Source organism: Festucalex cinctus, chromosome 1, assembly GCF_051991245.1.
Source record: "Festucalex cinctus isolate MCC-2025b chromosome 1, RoL_Fcin_1.0, whole genome shotgun sequence".
In the NCBI taxonomy this organism is placed as follows: Eukaryota; Metazoa; Chordata; class Actinopteri; order Syngnathiformes; family Syngnathidae; genus Festucalex; species Festucalex cinctus.
The window spans coordinates 7,266,620-7,289,881 of NC_135411.1; the positions used below are offsets into that span (position 1 = coordinate 7,266,620).

The 23,262-nt window shown below is 42.0% G+C and overlaps 1 protein-coding gene across 1 annotated transcript; it reads right to left on the reverse strand.

Moving 5' to 3' along the window:
• Nucleotides 1-112: 112 nt before the first annotated feature.
• LOC144006510 (fibronectin-like) lies at nt 113-22,653 on the reverse strand. Its single transcript, XM_077505389.1, has 22 exons — nt 22,543-22,653; nt 20,742-20,996; nt 20,390-20,659; nt 20,010-20,270; nt 18,428-18,685; nt 18,028-18,306; nt 16,190-16,462; nt 15,863-16,126; nt 13,949-14,206; nt 13,577-13,837; nt 11,816-12,073; nt 11,488-11,748; nt 11,078-11,335; nt 9,306-9,566; nt 8,891-9,154; nt 7,454-7,723; nt 7,118-7,378; nt 5,545-5,805; nt 5,109-5,399; nt 3,075-3,314; nt 2,957-2,998; nt 113-857 (listed from the first exon to the last, which is right to left on the reverse strand). Exons 1-22 carry the CDS (start codon nt 22,592-22,594, stop codon nt 559-561), a joined length of 5,397 nt encoding a protein of 1,798 aa, XP_077361515.1. The 5' UTR covers nt 22,595-22,653; the 3' UTR covers nt 113-558.
• Between the last annotated feature and the right edge of the window lie 609 nt (nt 22,654-23,262).

The window sequence follows — 23,262 nt, forward strand, 5'->3', positions numbered from 1 at the left end:
CATCACATTTTAGGAGGAATAATATGTGAATATGTCAGTGATTAGACAGAACCCCACAGTATAAAACCTAAGCTGATATGTAACAATGAAAGTTTTTTTTTTTCCTTCCAAACAGGAATTGTTAGAATCAGCACTCTACCAGGATATTGTCAGTTAAAATACACTATATGGACAAAAGTTACTCAAGGTGACACAATTTAAACTGCTTGTATACAAAGGTTGGGGTCACATCAAATGATTTAAATTACTTTTCATATTGTATAATATAGCCTATATAGTTTTGGTTTGTTATAAGTACTGGAGTGGACTTAATTGTTCACAACATCCCTTAAGAGTACTTTTTAGTGACTTGTATTTAAAAATAATAAATCCCCCACATCGGTGTGAATAAATTGAATGATAAATCAATGTATTCACTGTTGCATTTCAATATTTTTGCCCATATAGTGCCCCAAAAGAAGGTTTCCTGTGTGCTACTAGGTCTAAAATAAAAGGTGTGGTGCGATGATTTGATTTGTCACATTATGATCAGGCCTGCTTGCGTGTGGATACGTGTTGTTATGCACAAATATTGGCTGGTTGTCCTGTGTTGAAACACACGGGAGCCGACTCGGGTCCGATCTCAGTCCCGTTCATGGTCGACACGGTGAGGCAGTAAGTGCAACTGGGGCTCAGGTCGGTGAGGATGTAGCTTTGCCCGAGCACAGTCAGTACCTCGTCGAACTCCGAGTCGCAGCGCTGCTGCGTAATCACCAGTCTGTAAGCGATGTCGTCCGCCGGGTCTTCTTGGGGCCACTCGACCACGGCCGTCAAATCGGACGGTTGCAACACGCTTAATATCGGAGCAGAAAGGCCTTCTGAAAATGAGAGCAGGGGTCAAGATACATGATTAGGTATTTGAGCAGCACAGAGAACTCGAGTGGGCCAACTCCATTTTTGCTGAGTCAAAAGCCTAATAGAATATAAATATTTTCTTCCCATTTACGTGTATGACATGACACATGCGTTGCGCCGATAATCCATTAGAGGGCAGTATCACCCAGTTGATGGCTTTTCCCCGCCCACTAAATGCGACAAGCAAGCGCCCTCGCGACATTTACCGGTCGAGATGAGTCGAAGTGAATTCACACAGTAATGGCAAAGTTGTGAAATCTTCCTTGTGATTTCTCAGTCAGATATTTTCAGGACGCAGGGTATCTTCATTCCCTCGCCATGTAATTTTGCCCACAAAGGAAATAGGCTACACATTACTGCTGTCGCAGAAGTCATAAAAAGACAGAGTCGCCTCACTCACTTCGACCGATTGTCGGTAAAACCGAAGTTTTTAGACACTGTTCCTGTTACGCAGGGTAAGAATGAATTTATATTACCTCATAGTTTCAATGTGTTGTTGGCATTAATAGTATAGTAAGTCAAAAAACGTGTACAGTCTTCCCTCGCTAGAACGCGGTTCACTTTTCGCGGTCTCACTGTATCGCGGATTTTTTTTTTAAGTGCAATTTTGCATATTTTTTTACAGTAATATACCCATTTTATAAAATTTATGAAGGTTTGAACATTGTCAAAGTTTGAACAAGAGAGAAATGTGAGAACATGTAAATGCCTCAATGAGAAAAGTGTATAAATTGTGCGGTCGGGGATTTTAGAGCCTTAAAACAATTATAAGAGTTGTAAAACATAAAGCTAACTACTTCGCGGATTTCATTTATTGCGGGTATTTTTTGGAACCTAACCCCAGCGGAAAACGAGGGAACACTGTAGACCGTTAGCTACCTGGAGCTATCGTTAGCCTTTGACTAAAAACATTACCTTAGTGCAGACTATAGTAGTTTCTAGTCATTTTGGAGAGATTCAAACGGTTGTGTGTGTGTGTGTGGTCTTCCACCAAGTTAGATCCAGCGCAGACATTTTTTGTAGTTGTTTGAGGGTTTAGGGAAGGGAATAAACCAGACACCTCCTCCCATTCGATCGGGATAACGGCTATCTCTCTTTTACACAAACCGTGACTACTGCAGGATGCCGGTTAGTCGGTCGTGATAACGGTTATCACTCCTAAACAAGCCGCGACTACAGCGTTTAACCATTTTTCTTGATTTTTTTTTTCTTCTTGCCTTTGGATAACTACGCGACGCACCACCGGGAGCTGGATTGCTTTGTTTGTCCGTAGCAAAACGGTTTACTAGGTCATGCGGGCGTGGTTTATGGTAAGGTCAATTGAGAAAGGAGAGACACCTATACTCATTAACAGTGGAAAATGTTCTTTCAAATCTTTGGAAATACTAATATGTTTAATATACGTCTGTTTATTATTACATTTTTGACAGTTATAAATGTACAAATTTAAAGCATTGTGACCGGATGTATCAAATATGACACAAATCAAAGGTGATTTTGATTTCCATCCATCCATTTTCTTGACTGCTTATTCCCCACAAGGGTCGCAGGAGGTGCTGGAGCCTATCTCAGCCAATTCAGGGCACACAGAGACGAACAACCATCCATACTCACAAGCACACCTCGGGACAATTCGGAGCGCCCAATTTACCTACCATGATTTTGATTAGATTTTGATTTTCAAAAAATAAAAAATAAAATAAAAAGTTGCTCAAAACGAAAGGGAAAAAGGAATAAATACCCCATTTACAAAGAATCAGAATTTTCTCTGATATATTTTATGGTTTATGGTTAAAAATGCTCCCTCCTACGAGCAGCAGTTAGGAGGCAAGTAGCGGCATTTTGGACCAACTGACGCTTGAAGGACTGGCCAAGTTTGAGACTGATGGCTTTTAGCTAAGACGGCAGGTGGCCCAAGTCACCAGGGTGGGATTAACGAGGGCCACCGGGACCAAACACCATAACTTGAGTTTTTCTTTTTATTGAAATTCAAGAAGTTGAGTGTCTTCTCTAGACCACAGGACAAAAGTTGCCTTCTAGCTCAACAGGACATAGAACTTACCACTCCCGCTGACGTCTCTTTTTCGGACAGTGTGTGGCACCACTAAAGAGAAATCTGAATGAGAATCTGCAAAATGACTTGTTGAAATGATCGTTTTTAAATCAACGTCCGCTCCTACCACTCTCGACGGTCGCGGCGTGGCTTTCCCCGGCCGAGTTGCTCGCCGTGACCAGCAGGTCTGAATAGGTGATGTTGACGAGCAGAAAGCAGGACAGGCCGCTGGTGGTGCACAGCCGGGAGCTGAGCGAGACGTTGTGCTTGTAGACCGTGTACGTGGTGGCAAACACCGAAGGGCTCCAGGAAACTTTGGCCACTGAGTTGTTGCTACTGTACAGCACCATGGTTGGCTGACATGGAGCTGGGGCGGATAGAAATTCAAGTTGAGGAACGTTTCTAAAATCTTTCACTTGACATATTTCACTAGATACCTTATTATGTACACATGATGTACACTCATAATTCTAACATAAGTAAACATAAGTAACAAGTGTTCCCCTAAATGCCATAAAAAAAAGAAGCCTTTTTGAGAAGAAAAAGTCATGTTGTCACGATCATAAATCATTAGTCTAATAACATAATTGCCAAGTAATTTTTCAATGTTTTTGAAAAAAAATTAGCGCTGTCAAAGTTAAAGCGTTAACTAATTAATTAATCACAAAAAAATATCGCATTACAGTCTTCCCTCGCTATAACGCGGTTCAGTTTTCGCGGTCTCGCTGTATCGGGGATTTTTTTTTAAGTGCAATTTTGCATATTTTTTTGCAGTAATATACCCATTTTATAAAATTTATGAAGTTTTGAACATTATCAATGTTTGAACAAGAGAGAAATGTGAGAACATGTAAATGCCTCAATGAGAAAAGTGTCTAAATTGTGTGGTAGGGGATTTTAGAGCCTTAAAACATTTATAAGAATTGTAAAACATAAAGCTAACTACTTCGCGGATTTCATTTATTGCGGGTATTTTTTGGAACCTAACCCCAGCGGAAAACGAGGGAACACTGTAATCATGTTAATCAGATTAATCACACTATTAATTTTGACTGCAAATGATCCTTTAGCTTGACAGCGGATGGCTACGTTAAAGGTAGCACAGGTTGTGTTTGAACAATAAACATAACATGCATTAAAGTGAAACATTTAATAATTGTTTGCGTGTGACATTCAGAATACTTGTTCATGTCAAACTATTGGGGTCAATTTGTTTCCACTTTAAAATTATGCAAGTAATTAACTGATTAGAAAAAGAGGAGGATGAGACGTCCTCTTAACATTAAATGCCGAAAAAAATTAACACATAAGAGGTGCATTTTAAATTTGGCAGGCAAAAAATGTTGATAAAAAGCCTTTTTAATTAAGCGATTAATCGTGATTAATCAAAATTTTAAGATGTGATTAATCTGATTAAAAAATGTAATCGTTTAACAGCTCTAAAAAATAATAATAATAAAAAATATCAACGAACAAGAAGAGTTTACCTTTGCGGATTTTTATGACATGGATGACTTTCAGCAAGCACACTGGCTTTTTTATTATATATATTAGGGATGGGCGAGTACTGATACCAGGTATCGGTATCGGGCCGATACCAGCCTTTTTTCAAGTACTCGAGTACTCGTGACGCAGACGAGTACAAGCGACCGATGGCAGAGGGGGAAGACGTAAAGTGAGTCCTCCTTGCCTGTAGGTGGCGCTAGCTTGCAGCAGTTTTTCACCAAAACTTCACCGGTTTGGAAATACTTCATAATTGTGAATCTTAAACTAAAAGAGCATTTTTGTGTTTTATTTTGAGCGTTAAGACTATTGATGAGTGACTGTGCTGTTTTTTTGGTCAAAATTAAAGGAAATATATTTGTTTAAAAATATCTTTTAGTGATTTTTTATTTTTTATTTGTCAAAATGTACTACTGGTATCGGCAGTTGGTAAGAAAATTTGCTGGAGGTCAAAAATGAGTTTGAAGAACCAAAATAAAAAACAATTTACCACTATCCGCCATTTTGGTTGTTTACGTTCGCCTTGAACACTTTCAGGTCATCCTCGAATGCAACATTAGTAAAAGAATTCTTAAATATAAATCATTCGTATATTGGATCGCATTTGAGTGCAGTGTACCTAATCAAGTGTCCACTGAAGCCAATATCGACGGTCTACCTGTTGTATCGTTAAGAGGCACAGACTGCTTGCTGGTTCCAGCCGCGTTCCTGCTCTCCACTGTGGCCGTGTAGTCCGAACCGCAGGGAAGTGGGATCTCGAACGAGGTCATGTTTGTCCAATAGGAAGACACCTCAAACTGGGTCTGATTGTTTCCCAGCAGGTTCCCCGACAACCTCAGCAGGTACTCGGTGTCTGCGCAGCTTACGTCCGTCCAGGTGAATCGCAATGTCTGCGTCTCCATGTACATCATCATCGGCTGCACCTCGACAACGTCTGGCGGACACGGGGCTGAAAACAGGGTGAGAACTTTTCTTTAACAGCCATTTCACTTCCCTGGATCAATATGTTAACACTTTGGCTCAAATTTGATCTGTTTTGACATGACTTGAATGTTGTTCTTTCACCGTGAAATTTCACGAGATCTCGTAATTACCTGCTCCTCTTTGCACGGGGTCACTATAGGAGCTGTTGCATGTTCCGTCCGAGGCCTGGACGCTGAAGTTATAAAGCGTCCCGCAGTCCAGATTGGGAATGGTACAAGTGGGATAGGTGCTGTGACAGTAGAGCATCTCTCCAGTCCACGCCTGAGCGCAGCCGTAGTAGTCCACCGCATTATCACTGGGGGTCCACGAGAGCTCTGCGGACTGATTACTGCAGTGGAAGGTCACCGAGAGACCCTCGGGCTCACAGGGACCTACATAAGGTTTAGATTAGGAATCACAGATTATTTGTTTCCCACAGGCCCGTTACCTAAATTACCGTAGTTAACTCATTTACTCCCAATAACGTATAAATCCGTTTTTTTAATGTTCTGTCCCAAAGACGTATTTATACGTTTTTTTGTTGTTTTTATGCTAGAGCATACAGAAGGCTTTGATGCAGCCTCCCAACTGCAAATAACAGTTGCAGAAATGGTAGTTATTAACTTATTACACAAACGGCCAGCAGGTGGCAGCAAAGCAAAGGAGATCAACCAGGGCCATCTAGAAAAAAAAACTAAATTACTTCAATTTTAAACAGATTTGTGAAAACTGATGAAACAGCTCTCTTCTAATGCTAATTGTTGCAAAACGGAAACAGATAGAAAAATACTTTTTTTTCCTGATTAAAGAAGAGACTAATATTTCTTTTGATAGGTTCCATGCTTTTATAGCAATAGAACACAATATTCTGTGGGCCTTGCAAAATCAGTCAAAATCCAGTAAAACAGCCAGGAGCGAATGGGACTCCTTTTTTGAAAATGGCTGGGAGTGAATGACTTAAAAAAGAAAAAGAAAAAAGAAAACATTGTAAAGTGTTTTGTGTCAACATACTGTTAGCATAAAGCCATGTGGCTATATTTCGTGTATTTGCTAATTCTATGCTACTCCTGTTATTTTCATTCCTGTTAGTCACCGGGAAGAAACTACGGCCATCTGCTGGGCGTTTGTGTAATAACTACCATTGTTTCAACCGTTCTCTTCAGTTCAGAGGCTGCTCTCGCATAAAAAAAACATGCTAAACATATAAATACGTCTTTGGGACACTGGTAATATGTAAAATCGAACGTATTTATATGTTTTTGAGAGCAAATGAGTTAAAACCTTTAAAAACCATTTTTTCCTCTTGCTGTTGACTGATGACATCGCCTGTGTTGAGGAAGTAGGTAACAACCAATCATGGCTCACCTGTTTTCTGGGGTTGGTCAGCAAACTGAGCCATGATTGGTCGTGACCTACTTCCTCAGCACAGATTATGTCATCATCAGTCGACAGCAAGTAGAAAAAAATACTTTTAAAGGTATTAATTGTACATGGAAAATAATGAAGTTACCACATGAATTATAGACAAAATATTAACTTTTTACTGCCGAAAATGGCTCAATGGTTTTAGTATCCCTAACTACAGTAAAACAAAATAAAGTTGACTGAAATGGGCCCAATATACATTTTGAGTAGTTTAGAGTTTAAAAAAAAAAGGCATGCGATTTAATGGAATGACCCATTTACTGAATGAAGTCTACATACCCGTGCTGAAGGTAACATTGTGACTGGCCTGGCTGGTGCAGTTCTCATGGCTGGCTGTCACGTGCACCGCGTACAGCTCGTCACAGTGCAGCCCCGACAAGCTACAATTAGCGGCGGAGCCATCGCAGGTGTGCGTGTGTCCGTCTGCAGCCGTTGCGACGACACGGTAGGTCGCGGCGACCGGCGAGGGCGTCCAGGACACCAAGGCGCTGTGGTCCTCGCACGAGGCGCTGACATTCACCTCACTTGGTGGACACGGTTCTAAAAAAGAAGATGGGCAATAATTTCACTGGCTTTGTCTAAAACCAATTCCAAAAAGAAACGTTCTGTACGTACCCATGCTTATTCTATACGGCGGACTTCTCAGACTGCTGCAATGGTCTGACGACGCGGCAACGCTGACGGTGTAGTAGAGGTCACACTGTGCCCCGTGTAGGGTGCAGTTGGTGCCTGTGCCGTTGCAGGACAGGTACGTGTGGTCGCTGGCCTCGGCCGTGGCGGTGTACACGCTGTTTCCTTCGCCGCCTTCCGTGAGCTCCCAGATGACCAGGATGGAAGCGTCGTGGCATTCAGGGATGGCCGTGATGGCAGAGAGGGAGCAGGGGGCTGGGGAAGGGACACATTGACTTCATGGATACGCTTACCGACCCCACCTCCACATGTGCACTTAGTCTGTGGCGTGTATTAAAGGAGAAGTCAACCCAAACCCTGGGGGGGGGGGGCGGCCTAGACAGTATAAATGCAGGGACGATTTTGAATAGAGCAGTTCCTCTTCCGCATGTTAATGGAAGAGGGCTCCGCAGCTCTGTACTCGATCTTTTTGGCATCCAGTAAACAGTTCAACTGAGAAAATGCAGCCGTCTGGTTATTACTGTTAGTATAATATCGTGAGCGTTAAGATACAAGAACCAGTAGTGGAAGTTCCCACCCAGAACTTTACAGAGTTAAGCAGCAGTTTTTATCAATATCAGAAGGCGGCCATTTTGCCACTTCTTGTCGAGGGAAAATGACATCACAGTTGGTCAGGTCTCAGGTAACCGCTTAGCTTCAGAAAACAGGTGATCTGTAATTGGTAGGGCTGTGCAGATTGATCCAAGTATCGATAAAATTGATACTAATGCGAGTATCAGTATTTAATGGATTTAAGGACAATTGATTTACCATAATATTTTATAAACCTAAAAGTACTTGGTATCGGTATCGGCGATAGGGCACCAGTATTTCCTTGGTATCGATCGATACCGAAATCTCAAGTATCGCGCAGCTCTGCTGATTGGTCGTTGCTTGAGCCCTGAGCAACCGTGATGTCATCTTTAGTCGACAGCAAGTGACAAAATGGCCACCCCCTGAGATGGGTAAAAATGGCTGGATTTTGCTTCGTAACTCATATTCCACAAATGTAATATTAAGCAGAATGTCATGTTTAGACTCGTGAGATCACATATATTGTCAAGAAATGTTTAAGATTGACTTCCCCTTTAATTATATCTGTTTTTTTTTTGTTTTTTTGTTTTTTTACCCCAAATCCCCAAATCCATATTGTGCTCCTTTTATCCTTTTACAAGAACTTAGTATGGAATAGTTACTCTCGCCGTTGCACCTTGTAGTACAATGATAATAAAGCTATTCTGGTTTGGATTCTGATCACAGTAAACCTCTCACTTAGCCACAAACATAAAATAATTATAATAATAATAATAATAATAATTTTAATTTGAGCGGACTGCCCTATCATAAAATAAATAAATAAATAAATAAAAATCGATTACTTACCTGTTTGCAATTCAATGGTGGCGCTGGGATAACTGTCACACTGGCTGTTCTTAGCCCTCACGCTAAAGTTATAAAGAATGCCACACGCCAGGTCCGCCACCTCGCAGGTGGTGTTGGTCCAAGTGGTACAGTTGGCCGTACTGTCGTCTTCCCCCATGGCCGAAACGGTGAAGCAGTCGGCGCCCAGGGTAGAGTCCCATGAGATCCAAGCAGAATTGGTCACACAGTCAAGACTGCCTCGGATGCCCTCAGGCTGGCAGGGGGCTGCGGACACCAAAAGTGCTTTGAACTTGAATCGATTATTCAACCGGTTGTCAGATGAATCGAGTAACCGGGTAAATCTTGATTTTGGTGCAGGTATTATGGTGAGTGACCTGTACAGGGAAGGAATCCTTTTCGGGGCGAGGTTCCATACCTGTCAAGATGCTGTCGTTGTGAGTGGACTGGATCTGGCAATCTCCTTTGACTGCAGTGACTTGGACGGTGTAGCTACTCCCGCAGTTCAGGTAACTGGTGGAACACTCGTTGCTGGTGGTGTTAAAGGTCTCGCCGACAACATCGTCCTCGCTTACCCACACCAAAAAGTAGTCCGCATATCCAACAGAGTCCCAAGAAACGGTCAAGTTATTGGACATGCAGTCGAGCTGGGTGCTCACATTCTGCGGTGGACACGGAGCTGGGGAACACGTAGATGGACACGACTTTAGCTCTCTGTGTTAATCATTGAAATGATTGAAAAAGTAAAAGAACACTTAAATAAATATATACGGTTGATTACATGGTTGAAAAGAGTCAAATACGTTCATAAAAAGATCTTTATTGCCTGGAGAGGTTAGAAACGCTTCATTTGCTTGAGACTGCCAACTGTGTTTAATTTGATCTCTTCAGGTATGTTACAAGTAGCAGTGGGAACCTCTGGGTACCTTATATGATACGATACGATATGCGATGCAAGGCTCACAATAACACTTTTGCACTTTTTCAGGCTGATGCAGATACCGATTTTTGGCAGAAAAAAAATACAGATTACCGATTAATCTGCCGATTATTTATTTAAAATATATATAATACACATACTGACAGCTGATCAAGATAACTTGACTGTTCCTGTGCGTTTTGGCCTCTTGGGGGCATTGTGGTGCCATGCATCCATGGTGTACACACTTAAAAGTGAGTACAGAAGAAGGTTGCGATTGAATTCTACTAAAATAACTCGTTTTTCACACATTGGGAAGAATTTGTGCCTTTGCGTAGTGTTATCATCTGTGAGTTTGTGTTCCCACAAGATTTGTTTGTGGATATTTGTTATTTGAAGAAAAAACACCCCCGAAGTCAACGCTAACTTCCTGTCTTCCTGTTAGTATTTGCTGACTTGCTGTTTGTGCTAGGCTAGCGACGTTTTAGAAACGAAGCGTGTTTTGTATTTATATATACAGTTGATGCAATTCTTTATGCTGTGTGGATAGTTTTACAGTTAACTGCAACTGCGGTGTCATTAAACAGCTTAAACGGACAACAGAATAACCAGAATAACATACGCCACACACTCGCTAGTTGCTAATGCGACAAAAGCAAAAATAGTGCATTCAGGGCACTTTCACAACGTCGGAAACTTCCGTTTTCTTTGATAACGTTTTAAGGGGGAACTAGTCGGCCATTTGGCCCAATTGGCCGATTGTTTTGGCCAATAATCGGCCGATTATAATCGGCGGCCGATTAATCGGCCGGGCCCTAACGATAACGATTATCTCACGATATCCCTCTACCGCGATTCTCGATATATTGGTCAGGTAATAAATCCACAATAATCTATGATAAAACTACTCAAGACATAAACTGATATTTTTTTAAATGAGAGAATAGTTTCATTTTGTACTTTCACTGAAACACAATATTAAAACTGGTGTCTACTTCACAGTGAGTACTTTAGTGTATGTTTTTTTTTTTTTTTTTTTTTTTTTAATGGAGACCACATTTCTATGAACAAATTTGTGTCTTTCTTAAACACTATTGTCATGCAACATGTCAGTCAGTTACATTGTCAATTGTTTCATACTTGGGTAGGCGTATCGCAAATTTATCGGGAGACACAAGTATCACGATTTAAGACGATAATGATATATCGTCACACTTCTACTAACGATGCTATCAATTCGTAGCATGGTGGTCTTTGCGTGAGCCCCTCACCTGAGTCAAATACCAGAACTTGACTGGGAACACTGGAGCAGTTGTCATCCATTGCCACCACTTGAATGGAGTATCGGTCACCACACATGAGATCCTCCAGAGTATAGTTGAGGTCAGAGGTCTGGTAGCTGACGTTGCCATAGTAACAGGAGGCCGTCACTAAGTACCGCGTCGCACCGTCGCTGGCAGACCACGACACGGCAGCAGTGTCGCTGGCGCAGTCCTTCGCCACGGAGACGCCAGTGGGAATACACGGCACTGTGGATAGATTTTTTTTTACATTTCAGACTAGGTCTCGCTTCCTGTATACAGATATACAGTTAACCTCAAATATATTCATACCGTAGCCACACTTAAGAGTTAGAGTGCAATTTTGTCTGTTGACTGGCTATAAACCACGTAAACCTCACCTGACTGCACACTGTGAGGTGCCGCGGCGGTCACGTTACACTGCTGGTTGGACGCTGTGACGGACACGGTGAAGTTTTGTCCGCAGGTCAGTCCAGAGACGTTGCATTCGCCAGAGTATGACATGCAGATTTGGGAGACGCCGTTGACCGAGTCCATGCTGACCGTGTAGTGGTCCGTCCCGTTGCCCGCTAGCCACATGACCATGGCACTACCAGAAGGGCAGTCCGGCATGGCGTAGATCTCCTCGGGCGGGCACGGCCCTTCAGAGATAAACCAGGAATTTAGCTAACCTCACTAGCTAGCTCCTGGTGATTATGTTAGACTCACCAGTCTGTACGTAAGTTGCTACGCTGGTCATGCCGACGCAGTTATGGTTGTGAGGTGTCACTGTGAGGCTGTAGTTTCTCCCACATAAAAGGTCTGCTAAGTAGACTTCAGTGTGATTGGTGCCATGCGTAACATTTTGGCTTCCCGTCTCAAGCGAGACCACGTACACCGTTGCTCCTTCACTTGCATTCCAGCTAAGCGAGACGGCATTCACGTCACAGTCCACAAAGGCAAGGACATTCTCGGGCAAACATGGTTCTAAAAAAACAAAAAATAAATAAACAAATTTCATTTGAATTATTAGGATTATTCACTGCCTTTGACAAGTATACTTGTCAATAGGGGTGGGAGAAAAAATCTATCGCAATATATTGTTGCGCTCTCTTTTGCAATAAATTATCGATACACTGACGGTAGATATCGATGTAATGTGTCCAGTTGTGCAGTGTTATGTTATAAATGTTTATGCACTTTAATTTGTCTCACTTTACAATGTTTACAGTTAAAAGACTAAGAGGCAGTGAGGTACTATGCAGAACTTTGTACATTATACAAAGTTTTGGCATTGAATAAATGCATAATTAGACATTTTCTATATTGCTTTTTTTTTTTTGACAGTATATCAAAAATCGTAGATATCGTGTATCGAGAGATTATCGATCGTGAGCCAAATATCGTCACAGTATCGAATCGTGGTTTACCCGTATCATCCCACCCCTACTTGTCAATTATATTTTTTGAACGGTGATAGATGGGGGAGAATCTGATTATGCGCCAGCCACTGTAAATGTCATAACTTTACTGATGCCCAACCGCCAGTAGATAAAATCATCGCCTCATTTTATACGAATTAAATACAGTTTAGTCCATGGGAGTAATGGCTGCATTTTGTGAAGCCTACTTTTTTTTTTTTTTTTTTTTACTGCCAATTATAAAAGAACGGGACATGGCAGAAAGTAAGGAGTCTATTCTGTCATTTGGTAGATTCAGTTTATATATAATTTGTATTCACCGGAGGGACAAGGAAGGTCAGTCGCAGCAAGAACCAGCAAAGGAGGTCAGTGAAATCGTACGTTTGCAAGTAGTAGATGTGGAGAATGTGCACAACTGTTTCACATACTTGGAATCGACTGTTCAGAGCAATTTTTTTGACGATATGTTCTATGAAACTCCACTCTTCTAAATACGATATTCTGGTTAATATTATTTTAGTGGGATATGAGTTAATCAACTGTTTTTAATCAGTATAAGGAGGCGGCCATTTTACCACTTGCTGTCGAGTGAAAATGACATCACAGTTGCTCAGGTTTCAGGTAACAACCAATCACAGTGCAGCTTCAGAAAACAGGTGAGGTGTGATTGGTTGCTGCCTGAGCCCTGAGCAACAGTGATGTCATCTTCAGTCGACAGCATGTGGCAAAATGGCGTCTGGATTTTGTTGCCTAACTCAGAATCCACAAATATTAATCAGAATGTCATGTTTAGATGCTATGAATCTGCGATTGGCTGGCAACCAGTTCAGGCTGTACCCCGCCTACTGCCCGAAGCCAGCTGGGATAGGCTCCAGCACCCCCTGCGACCCTTGTGAGGAATAGTTAAGGAAATGGTTGGATGGATGGGTAGATGCCATAAATGAGTGACCACATAGAAGACAATGAGGAAGACCAAAGACAAGAAGAGATAGAGGATGATTCTGAGTAGGGTTAATCTGTAAGGGAAAGACTGCTTTTAATAAATGTAGCTCTTTCTCAATGCAAATACCCATGTAGACGACCGAGCTGTTGCTGGGCAGGCTGGTGCACTCTTCATCCTCGGCCATCACCAGGACGGTGTACTCCTCCCCGCAGTGCAGGTCGTCCCAGGTGCAGTTGCTGTGGTGGCTGTAACACCAGTGGCTGTGTCCATCTTGACCAATGGCTTCTGCGGCGTATGTTTTGGCGCCGGCGCTGGGCCCCCAAGAAACCGTGGCTGTGTTCGCCCCGCACTGATCGTGGGTCGTCACGTCACGAGGGATGCATGGAGCTGTGGATGTTTCAAAGATGTACCGACAGCTATAATGGCAGCAATTTGGACATTTTTTTTTAAATTCGATCCTATTATCCACAGCATGTGGATTCTGTTATGAGTTCTTACATGTTTTGACAAAGGCCGGGCTGCTCGGGTCACCGTTGCACTGGCTGCCTTGCCCTTGCACGATGACGCTGTAGTTCTGCCCACATGGCAGGGAAGCAGTCAAGTTTGTCCGCGTGGTGTTGTAGCTCTCCACGTAGCCCAGACTTCCTGTGGCCGTGATGAGGTAAAACAGCGCACCGCTAGCGGGATTCCAGCTAAGCTGCAGCTCCTCGCTCTGACAGGGCGACTGAGCCAACACAATCACGGGCTGGCAAGGCTCTTCGATGAGGAAAGAGAAGCCGTGATGAAAGATTGAAATGCACCTGCTTAATTTATTGAGATCCAGTCAAAGAGAAATTGATACATACAAATCCTTTTGTTGGTAAATAAGGTAGCCCAAATATTACAACCATGTTTCAGAGACAGGAAATCCATGTCCACACAAGTGCTACTCACCCGGAAAGTAAATGAGCTCATTTCCCTACCAGTTGAGTAGAAACAACTGTGTCTAAGGGTTTTGCCTTTGTGGACCTGGATGACCCATCTCTGTGTACCGTAATTCTATACCAGGGGTCAGCAAACTTTCCGATCAAAAGAGCCATTTTAAGGCCAAATAAATAACCAAAAATTGCGTCTGGAGCCACAAAATATTTGAAGATTGTGATGAAAGAAACACATTGTATTAGTTAGTCTAATGTACTGAGGGCCCAGGGTAATTAGGGATGGACGACAACACAAAAATATACAGCATCCAATACTTTGACATTCATTTTCTTCTACCTTTCGTCTTTAGTTTTTGGATTTTTATTTTTATTTTTTATTTTTGGGTGTGGAATTTTCAAACTTTGTTTTTCGTACATTTTTAGACTTTTCTGTCTGTTAAATTTCTGACTTTTTTGGCTATTTTATGGAGATTATGGTCATTTTATGCCTCTTATTTTTTTGTAAAATTTTATGGCTTTTTTTTTTTTTTTGGCCACCAATTTTCTGACATTTTTGGCAATTTTGTGGATATTTTATGGTCATTTTTAGATTTCGTCTTTTATTTTTGGACATTTTATGGTTACTTTTAAAACATTTTTTTTTTAAAAATACAATTCTGACTTTTTTGGTATTCGTTTACATTTTATGGTAATTTTTAGGATTTCTTCTTTTGTTTTTGAACATTTTCTTTTCTACCTTTTTAAAAAATAATAATTTTGTGACTTATATATTGTATTGTAATTTTCTGCTTTTCTTTTGTCTTTGGACATTTTAGGTTATCTTTTGAACATTTTTCTTTCTGCTTTTTTATTTAATTCTCTGACATTTTTGGCAATTTCATGGACGTTTTATGGTAAATTTCAGTTTTTCCTCTTTTTTTTTTACATTTTATGGTCACTTTTTTTTTACATTTTTAGGTAATTTTCAAAACTTTTTCATCTACCTTTTATCTCTTTTTTTTCTGATAACTTAAAAATTGGACTCTGAAATTTTATGAAAATTTAATTATTTTATTTTTACCAAAATCATTAATTCATTTATATTCGGGCTGCACAATATAACGAAAAAATAACGATATTGCGATGTTGGCCCATGCAATATGCATATCGCAAAGACAAGTAAATTTCAGCTTTTTTAGGTAATAAAATTTTTTTTCATCTTTTTCTGACAGCTTAAAAATTTGGACTTTGACATTTTGTGGAATATTGAATTATTCATTTTTAAAATTCAAAATCATGAAATAATTTGAAGAACATTTTTTTTTAAAAAATACCAAAAAAATATGTATAAATATGAGCTCCACCGTGAGCCACAGAAGAAGGACCAGAGAGCCACATGTGGCTCCAGAGCCGCAGGTTGCGGATCCCTGTTGCGTACAAATCAAACTAGATGGTTGCGATGCCAAGTTCCGAAATGACAGTTGTGATGGTAGTGCAGCAACATTTTGCATACCTGTTTGAATGTACACAGAGTCACTAACTTGGCTACAGCAGCCATGACTCAGCGCCTTGACGGAGAAGTTGTACATCTCCCCACAGGAGAGGGCTGGGAACACGCAGGAAGAACCTGTGGAGTTACACCAATGCTCCTCCCCTCCTGCACTCGAGACGGCGCTTGCCATGTAAAGTTCCACTTCAGGCCTCTCCTCCCAGGAGAGGACAGCCGTGTCAGAGCCGCACGGCAGGTTAACGCCCACATGCTGAGGTTGGCATGGGCCTGTGGAATAAATGTGTTATCAGTTATCAGACAAACTTTGGATATTTTTTTTTGCAAACCTACGCGTGGTGAAGTTGGACGGCATGTGTGAGGTGACGTTGCACTGGTAGTTGCTGGCAGTGAGGCTCAGGTTGTAGGTTTCACCGCAACTCAGACCCGTCAGGTTGCAAGTGCTGGACACGTTGTTTTGCACAGCTTGGCAGTGAAGCTGATTACTTCCACTGGCTGTCAGGGACATGTTTGCCGTGCCGTAAGGAGGAGTGCTCCAGGACGCCATTGCAACCCCATCAGAGTAACAGTCGACTTCCACATTTATGTTGGTGGGCAGACATGGAGCTGGGAAAAGAGAATGAAAATATTTGTTGTTGGGTAAAGTCCAGCCATTCATTTCCTATTATCTGTTCTGTAGTTTATTGGACGTTTTTGGGATTAGCCCCTTAAAAAGAGAATTCTCTACTTTTTTTTTTATTTTATTTTATTTTATTTTTTTATTTATTATTATTTTTTTTTAATCCATCTCAGGTGGCGGCCATTTTGCCACTTGCTGTCGACTGACGATGACATCACAGTTTCTCAGGACTCAGGCAATGACCAATCACAGCTCACCTGCTTTCTGAAGCTGAGCTGTGATTGGATGATCCCAGAGACCTGAGCAACTGTGATGTCATTTGCACTCGACAGCAAGTGGTAAAATGGCCGCCCTCTGGCCACAATTTGTGCTGCATTCGAGGAGGGTCGGAAGTCGGACTTTTCCGAGTTCAAACCAGGAAGTGTGTACGGCAGGGATGGGCAAACTCGGGCCTCGAGGGCCGGAGTATTTCAGGTCTTGCAGGTTTCCCTCTTCCAACACAAGCTGTTTCCAATCGATGGGATCGTAACGATCATAACGATCCCTGGAGGGCCGAGTTTGCCCATCCCTGGTGTCCTCGGAAATTCCACTTGCGAAGTTGGGAAAAAAAGTGACGTCACTTTTAGAGATGTAATGATATCCAAGCATCACAATACGATATCCCGATATGAAGCTCACGATACGGTAAGTATCAAGATATTGTGGAGAGTTTGGTAAAATTTAAAAAAGGTCACAATATTGTAAAAAACAAAAAACACACACAACAAACAAAATAGTGCTTGAGGCTCTTACTTGTTAATGCACGCACACATTGAGTTCCTCCACATATTGACTCGGTTCACAGGCATATTACGATTTCCTTCATCTGACCATTAGCGTGGATTTTAAACATAGAAGGGCCAAAACATCCCTAATAAAAATTAAATTGCATTAAAAACCTGGCCACAACAGGGTGCTAGAACTGCACAAATGGAAATCAACCTGACTTTTTTTTTTTTAACAGATGTTCTGCTTTTAAATATTGTGAACATGACGACGACAATATTCTGGCAGTTATAATATTACGATATTGCACTTATCGCTACATCCCTAGTCACTCTACAATGGTTTCCCTATGGGAAACACAGACCATGAATGGTAAAACGCAATTTACTTGAGTATAAAACTAGATAGCGTTCTTCATTCATAAATATTCGACATAACTTCAAGTACGTGACAGTATTGCCGCTATCTCCCGGCATGAAATTATACGGTCAACTACTGAACTGTATGGAATGCTTATGAAATAAGATAAAAACAATAAATGAAGCAAAATTACAAGAAGATAAGTCTGCTGGAGGTCAAAAATGAGTTTTAAGAACCAAAATAAAAAAAACAATTCACCACTATCCGCCATTTTTGTTGTTTACTTTCGCCTCGAACGCTTTCAGGTCGGAACTGGGAAAAACCAACACAGAAAAATCCGACTTCCGACCATCCTTGAATGCAGCTTTAGTATTTCATCTACATTTTTTTTTTTTTACCTTCTAAATGTTTAGCATGAAGTGTGTACCTGATGCGAACGTGACCATTGTGCTCTCAGAGCTGTTGTGGTACTCTCCCACGGCTACAACCCACGCGTTATAGTGGGAGCCACACATAAGTCCTGAGACACCACAGCTGGTGTCTGTGTCCCCGGCCTCGCACGTCAAAGTGTAGTTTGGGTCGTCGTAGTAGTGGTCGTAAACGAAAGCGACGTAACCCACAGCGAGCGAGCTCGGCTCCCAGGAAACTGCCACTGCGAGCTGTTCACAGTCCACGTTGACCTGAACGTTGGTCGGTGGACATGGTTCTGAAATGGAAGTTAAATGATACCCTTGACTGGTTTCGCCTTGGGCATCCAAAAGACGGAGTATTTCCCCACCGGTGGCAAGTCTTGCCTCCTGTCGTCATTTCAGTTTTGGTTGACTAACCTGTCATGAGTGGGTACGGTTCAGATGTTGCCGTGTTGTTGCAAACGTCATTTTTCGCAGCCACGGTGACATTGTAGATGTGACCGCACTGCAAGCCAGTGACGTTGCACTGGGTGCCGGTGGTGTTACAGGTGGCAGTCACACCTTGGTCAGTCACAGCCTTGACACAGTAAGACCCTGCGCCTCTTGCTGCAGCCCACGTGACATGAGCTTCGCTCGGACTGAAGTGGAGGGAAAGATTCATCGGGATACACGACTCTGCAAGTTGAGAGTTTCAAATTATGAAAGCAGTTTAACCTATGGGGTGAAAGGGGTCAGCAACCTTTAATAATATGCAGCATCCAATACATTGAGATTCATTTTTTGGGGTAATACTTTGTTTTTCATACATTTTAGACTTTTATGCCTTTCTGTCAGATTTCTGACTTTTTGGCAATTTTATGGACGCAGTAATTTTCTACCTCTCTTCTTCATTTTTTGGGCATTTTATGGCTATTTATAAAAATAAAAAAAAAAATCTACCTTTTTGCCATCAATTTCTGACATTTTTAGCCATTTTTGAACATTTTATGGTCATTTTTGGGATAGTTTCTTTTGTGTTTGGACATTTTAAAGTAACTTTTTGATTGTTGTCTTTTCTGCCATTTATTTTCAATTCTCTGACATTTTTGGCGTTTTCATGGACATTTTATGGTAAATTTCTGTTTTTCCTCTTTTTTTGACATTTTATGGTCACTTTTTTGACATTTTTAGGTAATTTTCAAAACCTATTCATCTACCTTTCATCTCTTTTTTTTCTGACAACTTAAAATTTGAACTGACATTTTATGAATATTTAATTATTAGATTTTTATCTAAATCATTAATTCATTTATATTCGGGCTGCACAATACATCGAAAAAATATCGATATTGCGATGTTGGCCGATGCAATATGCATATCGCAAAGACATGCAATAAGTTTCATATACAATTTTATGCTTTTATCTGAATTTGACCAGTCAGACGCTAACTAAAATGTGCTCCGCCATCCAATAGTTGAACATTATTGAGAGGTAATTGCAATTAATTAAAGGCAGGGTCTGTCGTTTACAAAACAAACACAAAATACAGGCTGGCGGGGTGGGGGCTTAGGAAAAAATCACCACCAAACATTAACATAAGCCCAGATGTGTAGACTGAGAAAGAGCTAAAGTGTGTACATCCAATATTTAAAAAGTGCATTTTCCTGAATGAAAACGACAGACCCTGCCTTTAACGAAGAGTACATTGAATTTGCTAATTTTACCGCGTGAAAAAATGTAATTCTTTCATTAGATAATAAAAATGTCATTTCTGTAGGTACATGTTAAATATCACAGTAATATCGATATCGCTATATTCAGCAACTGTATCGCATGTCGCATGTTTTCCCGTATCGTGCATCCCTAATTTATATATATATATATATATATATATATATATATATATATATATATATATATATTAACATTTTATCTAAAAAATACACACATTTCTACTAAAGAGCCTCAAGTGGCTTCAGAGTCGCAGGTTGCAGACCCCTTTATTAGGTCACACACTACCTGTGGTGAGGTTTCCCAACATTAGGTCAGTGCTGTTGCAGTTGTCTCCCACACTGGTCACATTGACGAGGTATTCCTCGCCACACGGCAGAGTTGTGAGTAGACAGTAGGTCTGGTTGGTGGTGCATGTTGTCATGTGGCCCGATGAGGCTGTAAGTTCAGCCATGTAAGACATGGCTCCAAAGCCAGGTAGCCAGGATACCATAGCGGATTTAATCTCACAGTCCAAAATGGCTTCAATGCTGCCTGGTTGGCAAGGCTCTGCAGATTGAAGAACAACATGATGTCTTGATATAGCAGAGTAAGCTATAAAGTATGGAGAGTTTGTAATTGAGTTGAAATTTTGAAATGATATTAATTTCGGGCGGGTATGTCTGTACCTGATGAGAACATGACCATCATGCTGTCAGAGCTATTGTACTCTTCTCCCACAGCTACCACCCACACATCATATTGGGTGCCACACGTAAGTCCCGAGACAGCACAGCTGGTGCTCGCGGCCTCTGCCTCACACATCAAAACGTAGTATCCGTGATAGTTGTAAACATAGGCCACGTAACCTTGAGCGAAAGCACTCTGGTCCCAGTAAATAGTCACTTCAAGTTGACCACACTCCACATTGGCCAAAACATTGGTAGGCGGGCATGGTTCTGAAATACAGTTAACACGCATGGAATTTCATAACCGTGATCAGATTATCACATGTACCCATTCTTAATGCTGTGGACCCACCTGTCTTAAGCCGCCAGGCCTCAGAGGAGAAACTGTCGCAAGCTTGGTTGTGTGCCGTTACAGTAATATTGTAGATCTGGCCACAATGCAGGCCACTCAGATGGCAGCTGGTTCCTGCACTGGTACATGTGACTGCCAAGCCTTGATCATTTCTAGCCCACACTGAGTAGGAACTTGCGCCGTCTGATGCACTCCACATCACCTGGGTGTCATTTAGACTGTAGTCGACTGAGGTAATCACGGGAGCGCAGGGTACTGAGGAGAGAGAGAGAGAGAAGTTACAGAAAAATGATTCCGCTTGAGTTGGACACAACAGTGGTTTTACGCCTACATGATCTAATGAAAAAAATTGGAGTGAAAATTAAAATGATATCTTAAAACGGTACAACACGGAAGTACTTGGCATACAGCTTATATACAAAGTGCAATTTATGGAGAAATTGTGTGTGAATGCTGAAATCTACAAAGCCGAGACCATGGTCCTCAGTCGGAAAAGGGGGGCGTGTCCTCCCCAAGTGGGGGAGGAGTCAAAGTATCTTGGCGTCTTGTTCACGAGTGAGGGCAGAATGGAGCGGGAGATCGACAGGCAGATCGGTGCAGCGTCTGCAGTGATGGGGACTCTGTATCGGTCCGTCGTGGTGAAGAAAGAGCTGAGCCGAAAGGCGAAGCTCTCGATTTACCGGTCGATCTACGTTCCGACCCTCACCTATGGTCACGAGCTGTGGGTCGTGACCGAAAGAATGAGATCCCGGATACAAGCGGCCGAAATGAGTTTCCTCCGCAGGGTGTCCGGGATCTCCCTTAGAGATAGGGTGAGAAGCTCGGTCATCCGGGAGGGACTCGGTCATCCGGGAGGGAGTCGAGCCGCTGCTCCTCCGCGTTGAGAGGAGCCAGCTGAGGTGGCTCGGGCATCTGGTTCGGATGCCTCCTGGACGCCTCCCTGGGGAGGTGTTCCAGGCATGTCCCATCGGCGGGAGGCCCTGGGAATGACCCAGGACACGCTGGAGAGACTATGTCTCTCGGCTGGCTTGGGAACGCCTTGGGATCCCGCTGGAGGAGCTGATTGAAGTGGCTGGGGAGAGGGAGGTCTGGGTTTCCCTCCTGAAGCTGCTACCCCCGTGACCCGACCTCGGATAAGCGGAAGAAGATGGATGGATGCTGAAAGCTGAATGCTAATCTCTGAATGCATGTGGAATACTTGTGGAATTCTTATGAAGTCAATTGAAAGATAGATTATGTGAAAATTAGTCATTATTAATTGTAGTTAAATGGAAAAAAATCAAAGCTGAACTGCAACCACTATAAGGCGGAATTCGAACCATCGAATGTACTAAAATGTGGTCCAAGCGGGATTTGCAACCAGGTTCTCCGTGGTGGCAGGCGATTACGCTACCCACAGAACTAAATGACTTGTTGAAGCTCATGGCACATTTATATTTGAAATTGTTGTACAAAGATGAAAGTTTACGTTGAAGCTGAATGGGGATATTATGCATTTAATCATTTCAGTGAAATTATAATGCATTTCCCCATATGATATTCAGTTGGTAAGCATGTATATCACTTAGCATAATGGCCAAAGATACATTTGCAATGTACAGTCAGAGGTGGGATTCGAATAGGGTGACCAACTGTATCCTAAATCCGAAGTACTATGTGGTAGTTTTTGCACATGGAAAAAGTGTGGAGAGTAAAAATTACATGTAACAAAAATAAAGGTTAGAAACAACATAAGTATAAACAACAACAATTATAACTGTCATATCTGGCCATGTGTGCTGATGAACTTAATTTTGCTGACCTGTAGTGAGCATGACTGGAGTAGTAGCCGGACCGGCACACCCAGCATGCATTGATTCTACCAAAACGGAGTAGTTCTGTCCGCAGACAAGGTTGTTAAGTTCACATGACATTCCCATGTCACTGCAGGAGGAGTTGTATCCGTTGGTGGAGGTTGCATAGATGCTGTAAGCTGTTGCTCCAGCAGCGGTATCCCAGCTGACCAGAGCATTCTGGGTGGTACAGTTTATCACTGCGGACACCGCGCCAGCGGGACATGGAGCTAGAGAGCAAGAAAAACAAAACTGCAAATGTACAGAGAAAAACAACAGAGCAAATCGTGAAAGGAATTTTGAGAAGGCGTACCAGTTAGCTTCTCTGTGGGGGAGCTCATCTCGCTCATGCAGACGTTGGTGTGACCCGTCACGGTGAAAGTGTAGAGTTCACCACAGCTCAGGTCCAAGAATGAGCAGTGTCCCATACTGGTTTCACAAGTGGCGTTAACACCTGAAGTGGATGTGGCTTCTACCGTGAAGTTTTGTGCCAGTGAACTGACTTGATCCCACATCACCGTCATGATGTTGGAGCTGCAGTTAAGATTCCCTGTGACGTTCTCCGGTTTACATGGAACTTACATGCGGTTTAACAAAGAAAGACATCGAATCATTAATCATCACAAACAAGACTTTTCTGGTTTATAAAAGTAGGTCTCACCGGCTTGGACCTTGTAGTCAGAACCAGC